Genomic DNA, 20,580 nt, shown 5'->3' on the forward strand with positions numbered 1-20,580 from the left:
TGCACACATTATTATTTGTGAAAGCAGGAACTTTCCCCACCAGAATGTGTTCACCCTCTTCCTCAAAAATCAATATTCTCGTGTGCATGGACCTGGCTGTCGGTGGAACTACTGCATCTGCTGAGTATATTACAGGTAGTAGTCCTTTCAGCCTTCCTCTACCCAAAGACACCATTACATAATGTACTGTAGAAAATCTGCATTGTGTAGTTTGCAGGCTTTCCTTTAGACTTCTGCCAGTGACTTGCCACAAATGCCGTATTTTAAAGAACGGTAGAAGATAAAATTGTTATTTATGCCATTTTAATCCACCTGAAAAGGCAAACTCTTATTGTTATCAAAGCTTTTATATTTGGAAGGACCCCAATCCCAAAGGTAGGCCCGGCAGTAAGCATAAGGTGGGTATGAGCATTTCCAATACAGAAGACCGAGATGGATACAAGCATATCGTATCTGCTCCTTAGACAACAACATGGACTCCGAGTCATGTGACACCGCACACACTATGGACTGGGATTGCTGCTACGCCAATTTAGAACCAGTGATCTGAGACAGCATTAACACGGAAATGTTCATCGGTCAGACATGTAGCACTGAACACATTTGCGCAGTACTGAGTTTTGTCTCCTTTAGTATTGGAAAGTGTGACCTTTCCTCTGGTAACTGCAATTCCGTGCGCCTTGAAATTAACCGCCAGTCTTTTTTTTTTTTTTTTTTTTAACATACAGTACTGTGCAAACGTTTTAGGAAGGTGTGGAAAAAATGCTGCCAGCTTAGAAAGCTTTCAAAAATAGAAATGTTTATGGTTTATTCTCATCAATTAACAAAATGCAATGTGAAAGAACAGAAGAGAAATCTAAATCGAATCAATATTTGGCTTGACCACCATTTGCCTTCAAAACAGTATCAATTCTTCTAGGTACACTTGCAGCAAGTCAGGGATTTTGTTTCTGTCATTAACAGAAACAGCTGTGCAGGAGGCTTAAAACAGGGTGAGGAACAGCCAAACTCTGCTACAAAGGTGAGGTTGTGGAAGACCATTTCATGTCACAGGTCATACACCATGGCAAGACTGAGCACAGCAACAAGACGCAAGGTCGATATACTGCATCAATAAGGTCTCTCCCAGGCAAAGATTTCAAAGCAGACTGGGGCTTCAAGATGTGCTGTTCAATCTCTTTTGAAGAAACACAAAGAAACGAGCAACGTTGAGGACCATAGATGCAGTGGTCGGCCAAGGAAACTTAGTGCATCAGATAAAAGACACATCATGCTTACTTCCCTTCGCAATCAGAAGATGTCCAGCTGTGCCATCAGCTCAGAACTGTCAAAACCAAGTGGGACCAAGGTACACCCATCTACTGTTCAGACAAGTCTGGCCAGAGGTGGTCTTCATGGAAGAATTGCGGCCAAAAAGCCAAACCTCTGATGTGGAAACAAGGCCAAGTGACTCAACTATGCACGAAAACATTGGAACTGAGGTGCAGGAAAATGGCAGCAGGTGCTCTGGACTGATGAGTCAAAATGTGAAATATTTGGCTGTAACAGAAGGCAGTTTGTTTGCCAAGAGGCTGGAGAGTGATACAATAATGTGTGTTTGCAGGCAACAGTGACGCATAGTGGAGGTTCCGTGCAAGTTTGGGGCTGCATTTCAGCACGGAGTTGGTCAGGAATAATGGTGTCCTCAATGCTGGGAAATACAGACAGGTACTTCTTCAGCATGCAAAACCATCAGGGAAACATCTGATTGGTTCCAAATGTATTCTGCAGCAGTACAACGACCCCAAACATACAGCCAATGTCATTGAGAACTATCTTCAACGTAAAGAAGGAGGAGGCCTGGAAGTGATGATATGGCCCCCACAGAGCCCTGATCTCAACATCGAGTCTGTCTGGGATTACATAAAGAGACAGAAGGATATGAGCAAGCTACATCCACAGGAGATCAGTGGTTAGTTCTCCAAGATGTTTGGAACAACCTCCCAAGCAGAGTTCCTTCAAAAACTGTGTGCAAGTGCACCTAGAAGAATAGATGCTGTTTTGAAGGCAAAGGGTGGTCACAACAAATATTGATTTAATGTAGATTTCTCTTCTGTTCACTTTGCATTTTAATTGATAAAAATAAACTATTATCACTTCTATTTTTAAAAGCATTTTTTCCACCCCTGCCTAAAACTTGTACACAGTACTGTGTATTTATATAGTGCACCCCAATTCCGCAGCGCTTCACAGATATTTAACCATTCACAGAATCTACACATACACAAATTCACATTAGGGATATTTTTGCTAGATAAGTTGTCCCTTATTTTACGGCATTATCTGGGAAACCACCAAGTCTCAAGCATTTCAGTACAGTTTGCCATTACCTTTATCGTGCACATAAATAGAACAGTTATCACCATCGCACTAACAAGGGGAGGGAAGGGGCTTTATTTGATTCTGAAATTACAAAACATTTAAAATAATAATATATCTCAAATTGTTAAATTGCTCCAGCCATGATGTGGCGAAAATCAGAGGGGTTTAAAGTCTTTAAACATGAATACAATCATCATCTGGGGGGTATACTGCTGCCACGTGGTATGTAACCTGAAAACACAAACCGTATTAGTGTGTCTGTAAGCCCCCAATGTGCACTTACTTTACTAGAGACGCAGCCTCAGGAAGCACATCTGCAAATGTATCGCGATAGATTATCGCGTTCTTCCTTTTGCAGTTCTGGATTATATCATTGGCCAAGTAAAACAGGTTTAGTCGGTGAGAAAAAGCAGCTGTAAGGAAAACAAATGGCACCATTACAATAAAGAAAGCTGATAAACAAAAACTATTTTAAAGATTAAATTTGCAACATATTTACTTAGCTAGTCAAGAAAGCACAGAAGACTGCGTCCAGCTCTCACACACTAAGGCGGCCCCATACACACTAAGTATTTTTTTGCATGATGTGCACGATTTAGATCGATCGTGCATATCGTGTGTGGTTTGGCATACTGTACGACGGCGATGCGCGTCCCCGCCGTCGTACATCGGCATCGTCATGCTGTTAAATAGGTAAAGGAAGCATCTTGTAAGATGCATCGCTGACCATTCACAGCAGCATCGGGCTGAATTGGAAAACGTAACCGAGGTGTCGTACGTTTTCAAATCGCCCCGTGTATGGCCCGCCTAAGGCAAGGATTGAAGGTCAGCGATAGGACCACTCTGGAGACCCGAAACTTTACATGGCAAAGCCTTTATCAGTGACAAAAAAAAAATAAAAAAAAATTAAAAACAAATCCTTTCAAATCTTAGATCGGTTTATGAAGTTTAAAGCAGGAATCCCACATTTTTCTTAATAAAAAGCTGACACCTTTAGGCTTAATTCATTACTTAGCCAACCCTTACAAAGTATTTCCTTTTCAAAATGTCTTTAAAGTAAATAAATACATAAATAAAATAAAAAAAAAATGGTTGCCAGTCTCCTACACAGACACAAGCTTGCAGCACATCATGTGACTGGGTCAAGGAGTGAGAGCAGAGCTCAGAGGGGCATTTCCAAAGCATCACTGCTTACTAAATTATGCACCATGTGACTGATTTTCAAGGTAGTCAGTGCGGCAAACTTACAGAACTAGCAAATCAATAATAAATGTCTGAAGAAACAAATCAAGGGGAGGATCGAAGAGAAGAAAAAAAGGTAAACGCTAATCACCCCACTACTTCTTACAGACCATGGCAATGACTGGAGTACATATAAACACACACACACACACACTTTACTCTTGACCCTGACAAACCTTTTCCTAAGATTTTAGTAAACATCCCACTCACCCATGCTGCCTAAGTAGCCCTTGCCTAAGCTACATTTTGTGATTGTGCCAGGCAAAGCAGCCATCTTAAGCTGCCCATCCATTATAAAATACGATTGAACGATAATATCGTAATTGGTCGCAAATATGTCTGAAACGACCAGCAATGCGCGCTCTCGCTGGTTGTTTAGACATCTATCATCGTGCAAACATGCTGGACAACCCGACGGTAACGTCAGGATGAGCATGCTTGCAGATGATTGAGGAGCCTGCACTGAATGACTGCTCGTTCACTGCAGGCTCATCACAGACTGACAAACGACTGCAAGATTACAATGTGGTAATCGCGCAGTCTTTAGCCTGTATTTTAGTGGCTAGGCAGCATTAGACCTAGCGGACCATGAATTGTAGCATATATGGGCAGAAAGACTGTCAGCTCTAATGATAATCTCACTGGGAAACCATCACAGACTGTCAGACAATGCTAAGCTCCTATACTGACCATATGAATGGTGCCCTGTATGTATTCAGAATTTTGACCAAAAAAGCCCAGTAACTGAGATTTGCAGGAGTCATGTATTGGGTCATAAAGAAAGGTCTTATTGTGATTATTATGCAGGAGAGGAGTTTGAAAAAACGGGGACTCCAGGATACACATACAGGGAGCATAGTGAGCAGAGACATACAATAATCAAATAAGACAAGGACAAATAAGTGAAGACCAGTAGAAAGGTCTGTTATTGCGGGGGTGGGCAATGAGTGGCCCTCCAGCTGTTGTGGAAGTACACATTCCAGCATGCCCTGATATTAAATCTGTGGCAAATATGCTGGGATGTGTAGTTCCTCAACAGCTGAAGGGCAGCTTACTGCACACCCCAGGTCTAATGGGTGATTCAATGGGTTGGGTACGGGATGCCGGTGCTCGGGTTCCCATCGGTCAGAATCCCGACAGGGTTAGGATACAGACACTTGTCAGGTCGGTATCCTAAAACTCCCCCCTCTTCATATCACAACCCTCCCCTGTGTCTGAACCGAACCTCCCCCCTAGTGCCTAAACCTAACCTCCCACTCCCCTCACCCTAAATCTAACCCTCCCCCTAACCCCACACTACTTACCAGGTGTGGGGATTACGGCGCCAGTGTTGAGCGTCGGAATCCCTGCGGTCGAGATTATGACCGCATCCTGATTCAACTATATGTGATGTAGCGTTCTGAAACGGGGGAACATCGCATCCATCAACATCGCAAGTTGTCCTTTACACCCAATAGAGATGCTCAGGAAAACATGTGCTGCTGCATGTACTGTATGTGCACAGACTAAAGGTGCATGCACACTAGACGATATGCTCCCTGAGCGATATCGTCTAGTGTGTCCCCGGCAGGCTGTGCTCAGTGTCGTTTATGACATTGAGCACAGCCGCTGAACGATATCATGAACGATATCGTTCAGCGCCGGCTCTCTCCCCCATTCCCTGACATGCAGCAACCTGACGAGATGACGATGAACGACCCGCGGGAACGCGCATCGTCGTTATCGTTCATCTTTTTGGGCTTAAAAATGGACGATAAAGTGAACGACTGAACGATAACGTTATCGTTCAGTCGTCCACTTTATCGCCCAGTGTGTACGCACCTTTAAGCTGGCCACACATCTAAAAGATTATCTGTCCAACCAGCCAACTAGTTGATTGGTTGTAATGAAAATCTGGTAAGGTATGACAGCAAATGACAATCAGCAATTTGCTCACAAACGCCGGAAAATGGACAAAAACTGTTTGAACAAATTGTTTAGATCAAACATTTCACAAACTTGTCTGACCGACCATTTTCATCTGTTTTCTGGCATTTAGGAGCAAATTGCTGAGCATCAGTTACTCCCATACGTTACCAGATTCTCATTCCAACCAATCAACTAGTTGGCTGGTTGGACAGAAAATCTTTAGATGTGTGGCCAGCTTTACATCAGGCAGAACTGGACTACCCCCAATGTGCGCACTGTATGTGTGTGCATAGGTTTATAGGCGTGCTACTCCATGCAAGCACAAATCATCACATGCTATTAGCAATGCTTGTGGGCTGAAATTGTTTACATTTTTTTCCCCTATACAATTTGATATTCTTCTGGCCCAGCGAGCCTCTGACATTACCTGGAGTAGTAAAGCCAGACAAGGCACATTTAAGGACCAACTATCCTATAGGTTATAAATGTAACAAACTTTCAGTAAACAATAAAATTGGAAATCACCAGCAATGAAGGAACGTGGCAGCTGGGAGTTAGGCCCTTAAGTAGACAGGATCCAAAAGAGCAAAGGGATTTGTGGTCATCCTTAAATTATATACCACCATCATACTCTATAGCACTGTGCAAAGGAGAAACCTCAGGAAAATCTGAGCCAGAACACTAGTTCCCCCATGTTCACAGAAGCCGAACCCCAAAGGTGCCGCGGAGATCACCAGAGGCAGAACTAGTGACCGTTTTAGTCGGTGGCTCCAGCAGCTGACCTGAGACAGTTTTCCGTCTACATTAGATAATCACATAAAGGGAAGGGACTCACCATAGCAGCTGTGATAATGTACGGTGAATAGGCAATGCTCATTCTCACCCTGACACAAACACCGTCAGCTGCTACAAGACTCCGTGTACAAACGTGACACCTCCGGCTTAAAACACAAAAAAGTTGTGAGACCCCACATCCACAGTCTGTATTCATACTGAAAATCAAGATCAAGCCGAGCTTTTCCCCTTCTGCTCAACGCAAGTCCTACGCAGGAGCTATTTCCCACCCTACAGAGTAGACTAACATGGCCAGGTCCATGTACCAAGGAGGACAGGGAGAGGTTAATCCAGTCGCAAGTCATTCGCAGCAACCTAAGACTGAGGTGAGGGATTTCCATTCCTTTCCCCTGGCACAGGTCACACAAGTCACATTAGTGCTTCCAAATTCCCTTAGCACACCAGTACAGTAAGTGGTTCAAAAGTTGTTGGGTTTTGCACCCTACTTTGAATGGTTGAAGCAGAGGACAAAAACCATCAACAAAACAATTTATATACGGTATACCCAAACCATCCCAAGCCTCACCTGCATCATGCTCTGGTTATATACGGTATACCCAAACCATCCCAAGCCTCACCTGCATCATGCTCTGGTTATATACGGTATACCCACACCATCCCAAGCCTCACCTGCATCATGCTCTGGTTATATACGGTATACCTAAACATTCCCAAGCCTCACCTGCATCATGCTCTTGTTATATACGGTATACCCAAACCATCCCAAGCCTCACCTGCATCATGCTCTGGTTATATACGTTATACCCAAACATTCCCAAGCCTCACCTGCATCATGCTCTGGTTATATACGGTATACCCAAACATTCCCAAGCCTCACCTGCATCATGCTCTGGTTATATACGGTATACCCAAACCATCCCAAGCCTCACCTGCATCATGCTCTGGTTATATACGATATACCCAAACCATCCCAAGCCTCACCTGCATCATGCTCTGGTTATATACGGTATACCCAAACATTCCCAAGCCTCACCTGCATCATGCTCTCACCTCTGCTTTACTTCCTGGTGGTAACAGTAGTGCCACGTATCCTGGGGATGCAGTCAGGAAGCAGACGGTCGAAATGCCGACCGCCGGCTTCCCGACTGTCTAATCCCGGCAAGGGTCTATTGACATGCGTCGAAATCCAGAGACCTGTTATTTTACCTACGCCGGGAGCCCGACGCCCGGCATACCGATCGAAGATAAGCCGGGCGGCGTGAATGGACAGCCGCAAGGAGGGTGGTGGGGGTAGGAACAGGTTAGAGGCTCCCAGGGGGGACTTAGGGTTAGGCACCCCCTGGAGGGTTAGGCTAGGGGAAGGGGGGGGGGGGGGTTAAGGTTAGGCACCCCTGGGGGGAGGTTAGGGTTAGGCACCTCACCGGGAGACTTAGGTTTAGGCTGTGGGGAAGGGGGTGGGGTTAGGTTTAGGCACTCCTAAGGGGGGTTTGGGGGTAAGGTTAGTGAATACTTACCCATCGGGATCTTCACTGCTGGTCTTCCAGCGTCGGGATTTGAACATGCGTCCGGCGGTATTTCATACCGATCCCCATATCCAGTGTTTGTCCATCAGCTGATACTTTTTAATTTTAAATCTTTTTATGAGGATTTTAACACTTATAAAGGAACGAGAAATCACAGCGTGATTCTCATACTTTCTATAGGTCACATTGTGAGCATAGAAGCAAACTGAAAAGAAGGATGGTTCAGTGATCGTATAATACAATAGTTATGGTGAGAAACTACAGGAACAAATAAGTTCAAGAAATATGCTGCAATTACAGAGGGGGGAGGGCAAGGGGGAGGTCTGCCCAGGATATTGTTAAAAGTAACCTAGGCAAGGTTTTACCATTGGAAGTCCTTATAAAATGACATTCAGCACTAAATATGAATTCAAGAGCTATCCAAGGTTGTATACCTCTCTAAACCACTATCCATAAAACCACGGTGTCCATTAGGACGTGGTAGAACTGTCATTAGATAGTGGTCTGTACAGATACCGTGCAGTGCTATCAAAAACATCCAGAATATCCACTTGGGTAGCAGGATCCAAATGTCCTATACAGAGACCCTATTTACTATAAAATATTGATACTCCCTTTTCTATGTCTGAAAAGAGATAGCATCTCTCAAAGTAAAGGAGTTCTAGTAAGGTAGATTTAGCTTTAGTTAAAGGGGCCATGGATAAAGTCCATTTTCAAAGTATAACTTTTTTTTGCCATGGTTTATATAACTGAGGAACGGAAATATAGAGAAGGCATATCGCCCCCGAAGCGCAGGAACCCAACATTTCAGAATTGCAGAAGAGCATAGGAATAATATGAAGAGTTAGAGGTAAAGCATTAAAGGTTTCAAGGAACTGTAATATTTTGTTCCAAAATGATTCATGTTCCTACATTCCCAGAAATAATGTTGGTCCTGGATGTGCACATTTTATAGAGCACCCCAGCTCCTCAGGAACACAATACCTCCTCTGAGCAGGTGAAATATAAGCCTAATGGAGGAATTATCTATGAAATTTTTGGAATATAGAATTAAATAAGTATTCTAAAGGCCCCCATACACTGCAAGATATAGGTGCTATATCGTGCCGTGTATATGGGCACGATATCGTACCTGATATCGCGCTGCCGTGGGGTCGTACATCGCATCCCCAGATCTTCCTGCAAAACCATCTGATCTGGGATGCGATGTACGATGCCAATCAGATGAAGGAGGGGGGAGCAGGTATATCGTGCAGTCTGCGGGGAACGCACAATTGCCGGCGGTGACAGCACGATCCGTCTACCGACGGATTGGCAGCCGCGCCATGTATGGGCACCTTTAAGCATTGGTGTAATCAGGTAAAAAAATCAGATGAGGAACTCCCTAGGTGTAAATCATCCCAAACCTTACAAGGTGGGGAGCAATAGATCTGAAGGAGCCGCGGCAACCAGATCAGAGTATAAATATCTGTAGGGAATCGTCTTAAGGAAATGGAGTAAACGCAGACACTTTAATAAGCAGGGGCTCGACAACCTTTCCTCTACCCCCGGTGCACATCTATGGAAATATTATATATCTATCTATATACACACACACACACACACACTAATAGATAGATAGATAGATATAGATAGAGATATATATATATATATATATATCTCTATCTCTATCTATCTATCTATCTCTGAAGGAGATTCAGCGGGAATTGAATAGCGCCGGGGGGGAGCTACTCAATTCAGTGCGACTATAAATTTCTTCTCGCACCCTCCTGAGGGAGAGAGGAAAACTACAAATAAAGTACTGGCGGCGAGGCCGTTTTCTGGCTTAGTGGGGCGATGACAGCCTCGCAGCTGGCACTTTGGTCAGAGAATGCCGGGTTCTCGTGGCTAAACATCCAGGTATTGTCCGACTTAACTACCTCTCGTTGGAGTAAGTATTGCAGTGAATTGAAAAGCTCTGGGAGCTCCCTCTCGGTGCTAATCAACTCCCAATTAATTGAATCCCTGTATATATCTAAATATCTACACACACAGACTGCTGGTATCGCATACCTGATATATAATATCACTATACATAGTCACGTTGATGCCACACACACAATAATGAACTCTTACACCAGCTATTAAACATAGAATTTGACGGCAGATAAGAACCATTTGGCCCATCTAGTCAGCCCCATTTTTAAACATATTGTTATCTCAACCCTTATTGATCCTTACTACTTCTAAAGAATATCCTTATGTCTATCCCATGCATGTTTAAATTGCTCTATTGTCTTAGCCTCTACCGCCTCTGATGGGAGGCTATTCCACTTGTCCACTACCCTTTCTGTGAAGTCATTTTTCCTCATATTTCCCCTGAACCTACCACCCTCCAGTTTCAGAACTTGTTCTAATACTTCTCTTTCTTTGAAGAATGTCTAATTTCTTTACCTTGTTAAAACCCTTTATATATTTGAACGTTCCTATCATGTCCCCCCTTTCCCTTCTCTGCTCCAAACTATATACATATTAAGATCTTTTAGTCTTTCCTGGAACGATTTGTGGTGTAGACCTTGCACCATTTTAGTTGCCCTTCTTTGTACAGTCTCCAATGTATTAATATCCTTCTGGAGATATAGCCTCTAGAACTGAACACAGTGGGCGGAATTCAATTGTTTTCGCGGCACGCATCTCCCGTCTAAAGTGACAGAAGTTCGCGGGCCGCTATACAATTGTCCAAGATTTTCGTGCTGATCGCGCCCAAAGTGGTTGGGTTTAGCCGCGTAAAGCAGCTAAAACTGACCAAAGTGCTGGGCGCGATCGGGAAAAGTGATGTTTGGGCGCCCAAACATGTTACTTTTCGCACATTTCAGCTCTCATCCCCCAGGGGCTGCGAGCTGAAATGTAGCGCTGGCAGCGGATCGTGCCCGACAGGAGCTAGAATTGAATAGCTCCGTCGGGCGCGATAGGGGCTGGAAAGAATTGAATTCCGCCCAGTATTGGAGATGAGGACGTACCAATGACCTATACAATGGTATTATCACGTCTTTCTTTCTACTGATTCCTCTCCCTATGCAACCAAGCATCCAACTTGCCTTCCTCATTGCTTTGTTACAATGTTTGCTTGCCTTTTAGTCTGAAATAGTGACTCCTAGATCCTTTTCTCTTCAGTAGTTTCCAGTATAGTGCCATTAATGCTATATTTAGCCTTTGGATTTTTGAGACCCAAATGCATGATCTTCCATTTTTTGGTATTATTGGCAGATGCTATCACTGGGGATAGAAGATAGCTTTATCTTTGAATCTCTAATATCCAGAACTCCCACCAAAAACTATAGTTGTTTTGACAAGCACAACCCCTAATTCTGTCAGACATTTTCCTGGAGACCAACTGTGAAAGAATCTCCAGACCTAAAGAAATGCTGCCTACACAGAATCAGTCCCAGCCCCATTAGAGATTACAGTCCAAATACCCTACTGCACGTATATATTAGGTTCAGGTTACACAGAAAGAACATACAAACTCCAAAAAGTAAGTCCATGCTGGCATGGGCCAAGCTGTCCCAGTGCCAAGAGGCAGAAAGGCTTACCACGCTACAGCAACAAATAGGCTTACTCATTCTCTCTCCCACCGAAATCTAATGGGGCAGATCAAGAAGCAGAGGTGGGAGGTCAGTGATCTGTAACCTGTGAGATCCTGTAAGGTCATGGGGTGCACACAGCAGATGGGTTAGCTTATCGGTGGGAGGGATGACATGTAATACTGCAGTAACAGCATTTTACATTCTATCGCCCATCGCTGCATATGGTGAGGACAGGAGCAGCATCATTATGTGAGGATCTGATCTTCTACCAAGCTGATGTAGAAGAATGTGGTGTAACATGTGCACAGATCTAACTTGTTAGGCTTGTTCATATTACAGGTGATTCGGCGTGACACAGAGAGACCAGCCACTCGGTTCTTACAAGCATCTCCAGGCAGAGAACAACGCTACAGTGAAATCAGAAGTGAACTTTAGATGTTTCACCGCTCTTGCATTCACATTTACCATGTCACCTATCACTCAGGGATCATCCACAAGCATTTCCATGTCACCTATCATTCAGCGATCGTCCACAAGCATTTCCATGTCACCTATCATTCAGGGATCGTCCACAAGAATTTCCCTGTCACCTATCATTCAGCGATCGTCCACAAGCATTTCCATGTCACCTATCACTCAGCGATCGTCCACAAGCATTTCCATGTCACCTATCACTCAGGGATCGTCCACAAGCATTTCCATGTCACCTATCACTCAGGGATCGTCCACAAGCATTACCATGTCACCTATCACACAGGGATCGTCCACAAGCATTACCATGTCACCTATCACTCAGGGATCGTCCACAAGCATTACCATGTCACCTATCACTCAGGGATCGTCCACAAGCATTTCCATGTCACCTATCACTCAGGGATCGTCCACAAGCATTTCCCTGTCACCTATCATTCAGGGATCGTCCACAAGCATTACCATGTCACCTATCACTCAGCGATCGTCCACAAGCATTTCCCTGTCACCTATCACTCAGGGATCGTCCACAAGCATTACCATGTCACCTATCACTCAGGGATCGTCCACAAGCATTACCATGTCACCTATCACACAGGGATCGTCCACAAGCATTTCCATGTCACCTATCAGTCAGGGATCGTCCACAAGCATTACCCTGTCACCTATCACTCAGGGATCGTCCACAAGCATTACCATGTCACCTATCAGTCAGGGATCGTCCACAAGCATTACCCTGTCACCTATCACTCAGGGATCGTCCACAAGCATTACCATGTCACCTATCACTCAGGGATCGTCCACAAGCATTACCATGTCACCTATCACACAGGGATCGTCCACAAGCATTACCATGTCACCTATCACTCAGGGATCGTCCACAAGCATTACCATGTCACCTATCATTCAGCGATCGTCCACAAGCATTTCCATGTCACCTATCATTCAGGGATCGTCCACAAGCATTTCCATGTCACCTATCATTCAGGGATCGTCCACAAGCATCTCAATGTCACCTATCATTCAGGGATCGTCCACAAGCATTTCCATGTCACCTATCATTCAGGGATCGTCCACAAGCATTTCCCTGTCACCTATCACTCAGGGATCGTCCACATGCAGCAAGTCCTATGAAGCAATGGGAAGCCCTGCAGGAAGAGCATCCGTCTTTTCTATGGCAATAATCTATGTCAGAAATGCTGAGTACATCATTACCATACAGTTACACACTGCAGAGTTGTATCCCATGTTTCTCTGGAAAATGCTCTAAGACATAAGGGAAGCCTCTCCATGGACATGAGGACACAGCTGTATATACACACACATACTGCCATATATACAGTATAAATAACCTACAGTCAGATCACTGCGCTCACCTGTACTGTATTTCATTTTCAACTTTCTATTAAACCTTTTAATATTTTTCACAAAATATTACCATGAACGTAATCTTAACTTGGGTAACAAGCAGCAGGAACCGGTAAGTGTTAAGTTGTGTACACAGCGGGACGACCGGTCAATCTTGCGCCGGGCCGATACGATGCAACGATATATCGTGCCTTTGGACACACTGCACGATCCTCTGTATGACAGCACGATATATAGTTACAGTATTAATGTTAGCAAAATGCAGTGTACATCACATCAGGTGGGAAAATGCAACCACACAATTCATCAGACGATGAATTGGGTGTAAACACTATAGCAGAGGTTCCCAACCTCCACCATTACAGTCCAGGTTTTAAGGATATCCAGTTGGTTAAATCAAATTGATTGAGGTACTAATTAAGTCAACTGTGCTCAAGCATAGTCTTAAAACATGGACTGTAATGGGGGCAGTTTGGGAACCTCTGCACTATAAGATGGTCATTGCGACCCATTGTGGATGGTAAGACTGGTCAATATATTGTACAATGTGCACCCAGCTTAAGGCATAAACAAGAGCAGATAATATGATTGTCTTTACCAGTGACGGATGAAAACAGACATCATTTGAAGGCAGGACGACGTAAATCACGTGGCAAGAGGGTAATTTAGCAATATAAGATGGGAAGATTCACCATAAAAACATATCTTAAACTGGAAAATTTAGTTTAAAAAATAAAAATAACTCAATGTCATTATACCTAAGCAATCATGAAAAAAACAATTATTCTTTAAATACTCCTACAAACCCTATAATTGTGATTCTGCTGAACTCCCCAATGATCTAGTGTCTGATCAACAACGCCGCCAAACAGCGCAGCTCCAGAAATGGTTCCCACCTGCCGACCCTCCCCATAGACACATTGGTTAACAACCGTAGATACATATCAGTGCCCAATGTGTACCACAATATTCAATTGTGTTCTCCTTTCAGTTACTGACACAGGGAGCCTGACTATTAGACATCCAAAAAAACTCTGATTCATGAACACTAAATGGTGTCCTTCAGCAATATGTAAAAACTGACCACCTTATACATAAATGTAATTAGAAGTAAATAAACTAAAATTATCAGCAGCAAATCCTCTGTCGTTACGGTTCCAGAAATAATTTCACTCTCTCAAGGGAATTATACCCAATCTTGATGAGGAAACTTTTCTGAACAGGATGCTATTGCGATCACAGCTCCTCAATCGCATAAAGTTCTACTGCAAAAATATCCCAATGTCTGCCACCGCTCAGCCAGCATAGAGACGCCCGCTGCTGCTTTCTCACTTCCATAATACCTCGCACTCCTGTGTATACATCTGTGACATCGGCCAGTCACGTACAATTACAGCAGCTCTGACCTGTCTCAGAAATCACAAGTCTTGTCGCACACAAGCTGCGTAGGCAATCACAGTGGCTGATTTATGCAACCCCATGCAACAGCGTTCCAACGGAGTGGCACATCCGTTTCTTCAGCCACTTCCCCGTCATCACCCCCAAACACTCCCGGCCTGTCACGCACTCTGCGAAGGCTTCCTATGTGCGTCTGTAACTGCAGTGCGAGCGATGCGCACTGCGGTGTATATGCATGTGCAGTACATAACCATCGGCTAATCTGCTTACGCGGTTGCAAATGCGATCCATGCTGAATCAGGCCCTGTGTTATTAACATTTATAGAACCAGCATAATCTGTAGCGCTATATAATTGAAAACACCGTGATAAAACAAGACTGGGTATTCCTCGGCATCACGCTGTCACAGAACGTCACATCGCGTCTGCCCGAATTGCAAAAAAATTATTGCCGTAAGTCTTCAGTGCAAATGTGGTTAAGAGAAAAACAATTGTAATCAACTCTTGCACAAATAGCACAAACTAAAGGCAAATGCTCAATAATATTGAGATACGAGGACAATTGCTTTTCATATGTTTTTTTAAAGTGAGTGTACAAACACAATACCAGCTTTTATTCCCACTGCACTGGTGCAGGATATTGTAAAATTGTACCATAGTAAATAAGCCCCATGGACCTTTATTTTTAAAATGAGTTTATTACTTCTGTGTAAGGCATAGTCTGGTATTATGTAGCGAAGCATTAAATGAGCTGCATAAAACTTCTTGCCTGCTGCTTCAGGAGTATTGTACATAGAAATAGGAAAGGCATGCCTCAGGTATGAAATAAGCCACACAAGTTTATTTTGCCAATTGGCACCGTATCAAGTCACACAAGGTCCTTTCTGAAGAAATGGTAGTGCTACTCTCCCAGCATCCTGCTACTAAGAGGAGCTTCTGCAGTGGCCACCTGCCACAACATATATGCACACTAATAAACAAACATACTAAAATATATATATAGCGTTCCCGCTAGGCTGTTTTAGCGGGGCGCGGCGCCCTGCCCTCCTTCTGGAGGGCAAAAAGAACCCTGCCCTCACAGCCTACGGGTGCCGTTCTCACCCATGCGGTGTCGTCCCGGTCACCGCCGGAGAATAGACGCCGGGCGCATGCGCCCGGCATCTATTCTCCCTTTCTGCAGTGCTTTGGGCTGCCAAGCATGTCCGTACACGCCCCCAAGTATGACGAAAAGGGGACGCGTCTTATAGACACGCCCCCTTTTCGTGAACACGCCCCTTTTCGGACACGCGCATAAGGTTGCCTGACCATTGAAGTACTGCCTGACTATCAGATAAGCTTTTGATTGTTTACTTTGTGATACGCACATTACTTATACATTTGAGCACTGATTCATTTATTTCTAAAATACCACACTATTAGGCGCACATTTCATTATTATTTTTCTATAATATATACAATATATATTATATATATACATACATACACACACAGTCAGGTGCATAAATATTGGGACATTGACAGAATTTTCATATTTTGGCCTCTATTCACCACCACAATGGCTTTGAAATGAAACAAACAAGATGTGATTTACCTGCAGACTTTCAGATTTAATTTGAGGGTAATTACATCCAAATCAGGTGAACGGTGTAGGAATTACAACGGTTTCTATATGTGCCTCCCACTTTTTAAGGGGCCAAAAGTAATGGGACTATCAACTCAAAAGCTATTTCATGGACAGGTGTGGGCTATTCCCTCGTTATTTCATTATCAATTAAGCAGGTAAAAGGTCTGGAGTTGATTCTAGGTGTGATATTTGCATTTGGAATCAGTTGTTGTCGACTCTCAATATGAGATCCAAAGAGCTGTCACTATCAGTGAAGCAAGCCATCATTAGGCTGAAAAATCAAAACAAACCCATCAGAGAGATTGCAAAAACATTAGGGAGCTCATTCAGAGTCAGTCGAAGCGGCCGTACGGTAGTACGGGAAAAGGTGGCCGGATATGGAAATGATTCCCTTGCAAGTTGCGTCCCTGATTTAAAAATAATAATCTTTGCTACATCTGATGTCTTCCTACAGATCTTTGGCTACTATGCAGGAGGCGCCATTCAGTATGTCCAAAGGCTACCAAACATCAATGAGAGCTAGCTTTGCCCATTATCAGAACGCTGCTGGCTTCCTGAGGAAATAAGTCCAGCATGCTCGCTCATCAGACCTGTGTGGTAAAGGCAAAACCTTCTCTAATAAAATGAAACTAGTCTAGGCACCGAAATAAAACAATGTATCGGATGAACTGCTTTCCATCTTTGTAATACAGAAACAGTACATAAAGATATCAAGTCAAAAAGAAAGATTTTCTGTACAATTGTCATTCTCTAACCATTAAACGTCCCACTAGAAGCATTCCCATTGTCCTTGGCGAGGGCTTCAATGGTTTTATCACGCTCGTAAGTAATATTCAATTGTTTATGCTAATGGGTGCGAGTGCCACAGGTGCCCATTACTTATCGCACTCAAATAGACCGTGTTTACACACGTAACGCAGCTTAACCTGTGCAAAGTAACGGGCGCCCAGAAGCCCAACTTTTCGCGTATTTCTGCTTGCCACCTCAGACGGGTGCAAGCAGAAATAATGGGCGCCCGAGGCATAAACAATTGAATAGCTCCCGTCACTTTAGACGGGAGCTGCAGGCAGCGCGATGCAATTGAATTCCCCCCTTGTAGTCCGGAACTTTTCCTATACGATTGTGCTAAACAATTCCTATCTCCAAATGAACCTGCACCATTCTCCTTCTGAGCTACAGGTAGAAATAGTCCCCATGTGGTAAGAGGGAAGGAGAAACGAGGGTGTTCAGAGAGGGAATAGGACCTCCAAGGACCAGTCATGGCTGTCAGCTATACTCCCTGTTTCCTATAGGTGGCTTTAACCAAGGACATTACTCTCAAGCAATGACTATATTGACGGTGGGGGATTCAATAAGCACAAATGGCAGCGAGGAGAAAATAAAACTGAAATTCGGGTATGGTAATAAGTTGTGCAACCACACATCGCCCCTAACCCCTACTATGCCATGGTGCTACACCACTGAGGAGACAATCCTGTGACTACAAGCAGCACTGTGCACCTCTATCAGTGATTGTGAGTAACAGCGCTTTGTGGGAGAACCGAAACATCCCACCCTATGCCCGCTGCTGGTATAGGAGGTAATGTGGAGGAGCAAAAGCCTAAACATACAGGAGGGGGCCAACGTGGTTTCACTCCACTTCTGCCGGCTACCATTAAATATACATAAAGATGGCTTCTCAGTATAAAACAAGGGAACGTCAGTGGAAATTTGACTTATAAGTTGTTAATATACAATTGTGCCATCTACCATAGCGTTCAATCGCCTTTCCCCTAATTAGCACTAGAACATATATAGAAACAGAAGGCGAGAAGCCCATGCACACTACAAGCAAGGATTTACACCCAGCGCACAAAACCGCCCATCACTTCTAACCCTAAACCTCGGAAAATAAATCTGTAGGAAATCTCACAAAGAAAAAACATTTCAGATTAAAATTATCAACATGTAATAACCATTAGTTTACGGACCCTACATCTACAGTGGAATTATGGAGAGAACCAGCAGAACATTATGGTGACACGCAACTTCTGTAACAGCGAGAACTGGACACCACAGCTAAACAAGAGATCAGAAGCAAACCCTGAGCTCTGGTGTCCTGACCAAACCCAAGTGACATAACACAACCCAGTACGTTTATAAATCTAAGCTAGGGCTCAACAAAACCCGGGGGCAGGTCGCCATGGCGACCAGATTTTCAGCAACCCCCGGGCCCTGTAGTGCAGACCGCGAGCGCGGTGCACAAAGAGTAGCAAACACAGCCGCCAGCGGCGGTTGTATGTTTGGTTTGTTATAGCAGCCAATGAGTCAGACAGACTCATTGGCTGCTGCGCGTCCACGGAGTGAGCCGGCTGGAGCTCACACAAGAGCTCCGCCTTCCGGCTCACCCCGCAGCAGGTGATGGGAGAGACGTCATGATGTCTCTCCCATGGTGCAGAGCGGACAGCGGCGGTCGTCGGCAGAAGCGTGGATCAGGTAAGTTGCGTTTTTTTTATTAAGGGGCACTGCATAGGAGGGGTGGCCGCACTGCATAGTTTGGGTGGCCGCTACTGTGGGGGCAGCCGCTACTGGTGACACTGTATGGGGGGCCACTACTGGGGCACTGTTCAGGATGGGGCCGCTACTGGGTGCAATGCATAGGGGTGACCACTTCTGGGGGCACTGTTTAAAAGGACACTACACAGGGGAACCACTACTGGGGCACTGTATAAGAGGGGGGTGTTACTAGGGCACTGCATAGGGGGGTGCCCACTACTGGGGGCACTGCATAGGGGGGTGCCCACTACTGGGGGCACTGCGGAGGGGTGCCCACTACTGGGGGCACTGCGGAGGGGTGCCCACTACTGGGGGCACTGCGGAGGGGTGCCCACTACTGGGGGCACTGCGGAGGGGTGCCCAAAGCATATTCTTGCATCTGGGCCCACCACTCTCTAGTTTGGCCACTGCCTGCTTGCCCAGGGTTTTTTGGCTGTGGAGGGGTGGTCTTTCTGGGAGTTGGTTGCCTGGAGAGGGGGGTTAGCTGCTCAGTAATGTGGCTGTGGGAGGGTGGTTTACCTGGGGTACACAGTTAGTGGTGTGGCCATGGGGGTTGGTTGCCCAGGGCATAGGTGCTCAGTATTGCTGCCTTGGGGGAAGGGGGGGGGGGGGGTCTGGCTCCTACACTTACATCCTGGCTCCTAGGTTTTAGAAAAATTTGTTATGCCCTGATCTAAGCACTGCGAATGCATGTGCCCGCACTGAAAGCTACCATGACCGCGCATTTACAGCAAAGACATTTTTGATGACGGAACTACATACATACAGGTTGTGGATGGATTTGATTATAGCTGATGTTAATTTTCCACTAGAGCATCAATAAAAAAAAACTGTCAGGAGAGTTTATATAACCATCTTCATACAACGCCATTTATTCCTTACTTCTAGCTCATTTTTAGAGCTTCTATAACTTTTTGTTTACCCTTAGACTTTTTAATGGGATTCAACCTACAGATGGGCAATATAATAGTACCATAGTAGTATCACTGCAACCAACATGGTCTCACATACTCAAAAAAAATAATGACAGAGCATCTGGGGCAGATTCAATTAGCCAAGGGCTGACTTGCATTGTCTGCTCCCCAGGGTAACGTGCCTGGTGCTATTCAATTACAGGCCAGCCATTATCCCAGAGACTACAGTTAATGCTCATTTTCTAGAGCGCACTTAACACAGGGGAGGGGGGGGGGGGGGGGGAGTTTCCCTTCTGAGACAAAGATTAGCCCCAGGGAAATGAGGGACACAGAGGTTTATACATGGGAAAACAGTAATTTAAGTGTTTGAGCAAGCCCGAGGAGAAAAATAATCTCTACCAACTGGATACAGACTATGACCAATACCTGAATAGAAGAGTCCCGGTGTCAGGAGTGATCTCAGGGTTACCGTCACCTGTATATAGTTATCAGCATGCAACAAATGTATGATCGGGTAGCGATGGGCCATATAGGACGTGTTTGTGTGATTTCCATCAATAGGATTTTTATTGTGATTTATATCTTCATTTCATTCTGGTGAAAATTCAGGTATCTACCAATCCTCTTTAGGCCCCAAAACATTTCTAATTTTGCCAAATCTTAAAATAGTGGATTCAGTACATCCTTATCATTAAACTGTCAATCCGCTATACAAACGGGATGGCCGACGCTCTGGATCCCAGTGGCCAAAATTCAGACGTCGGCAGCCTGACAGTGTTAGGATACAGACATTTGTCGGTAGGTATCCTAACCCTTCTCCTACCTCTGCTTATATTGCAGTAATGGAAGTGGGCATTGGGCATGTGGGCAGTGCCG

General features: G+C 44.6%; 1 protein-coding gene across 1 annotated transcript in view; it reads right to left on the bottom strand.

The window, feature by feature from the left end:
- Positions 1-20,580, bottom strand: part of RPRD2 (regulation of nuclear pre-mRNA domain containing 2) — a 62,293-nt gene that overhangs the window by 34,784 nt on the left and 6,929 nt on the right. Inside the window, exon 2 of the mRNA XM_088467664.1 lies at positions 2,645-2,774. Coding sequence (XP_088323790.1) covers positions 2,645-2,774 — 130 coding nt within the window. The remainder of the gene's footprint in view (positions 1-2,644; positions 2,775-20,580) is intronic.

The sequence above is a fragment of the Taudactylus pleione genome, unplaced genomic scaffold (genome assembly GCF_031769625.1).
Source record: "Taudactylus pleione unplaced genomic scaffold, aTauple2 ptg000073l, whole genome shotgun sequence".
Taxonomy (NCBI): domain Eukaryota; kingdom Metazoa; phylum Chordata; class Amphibia; order Anura; family Myobatrachidae; genus Taudactylus; species Taudactylus pleione.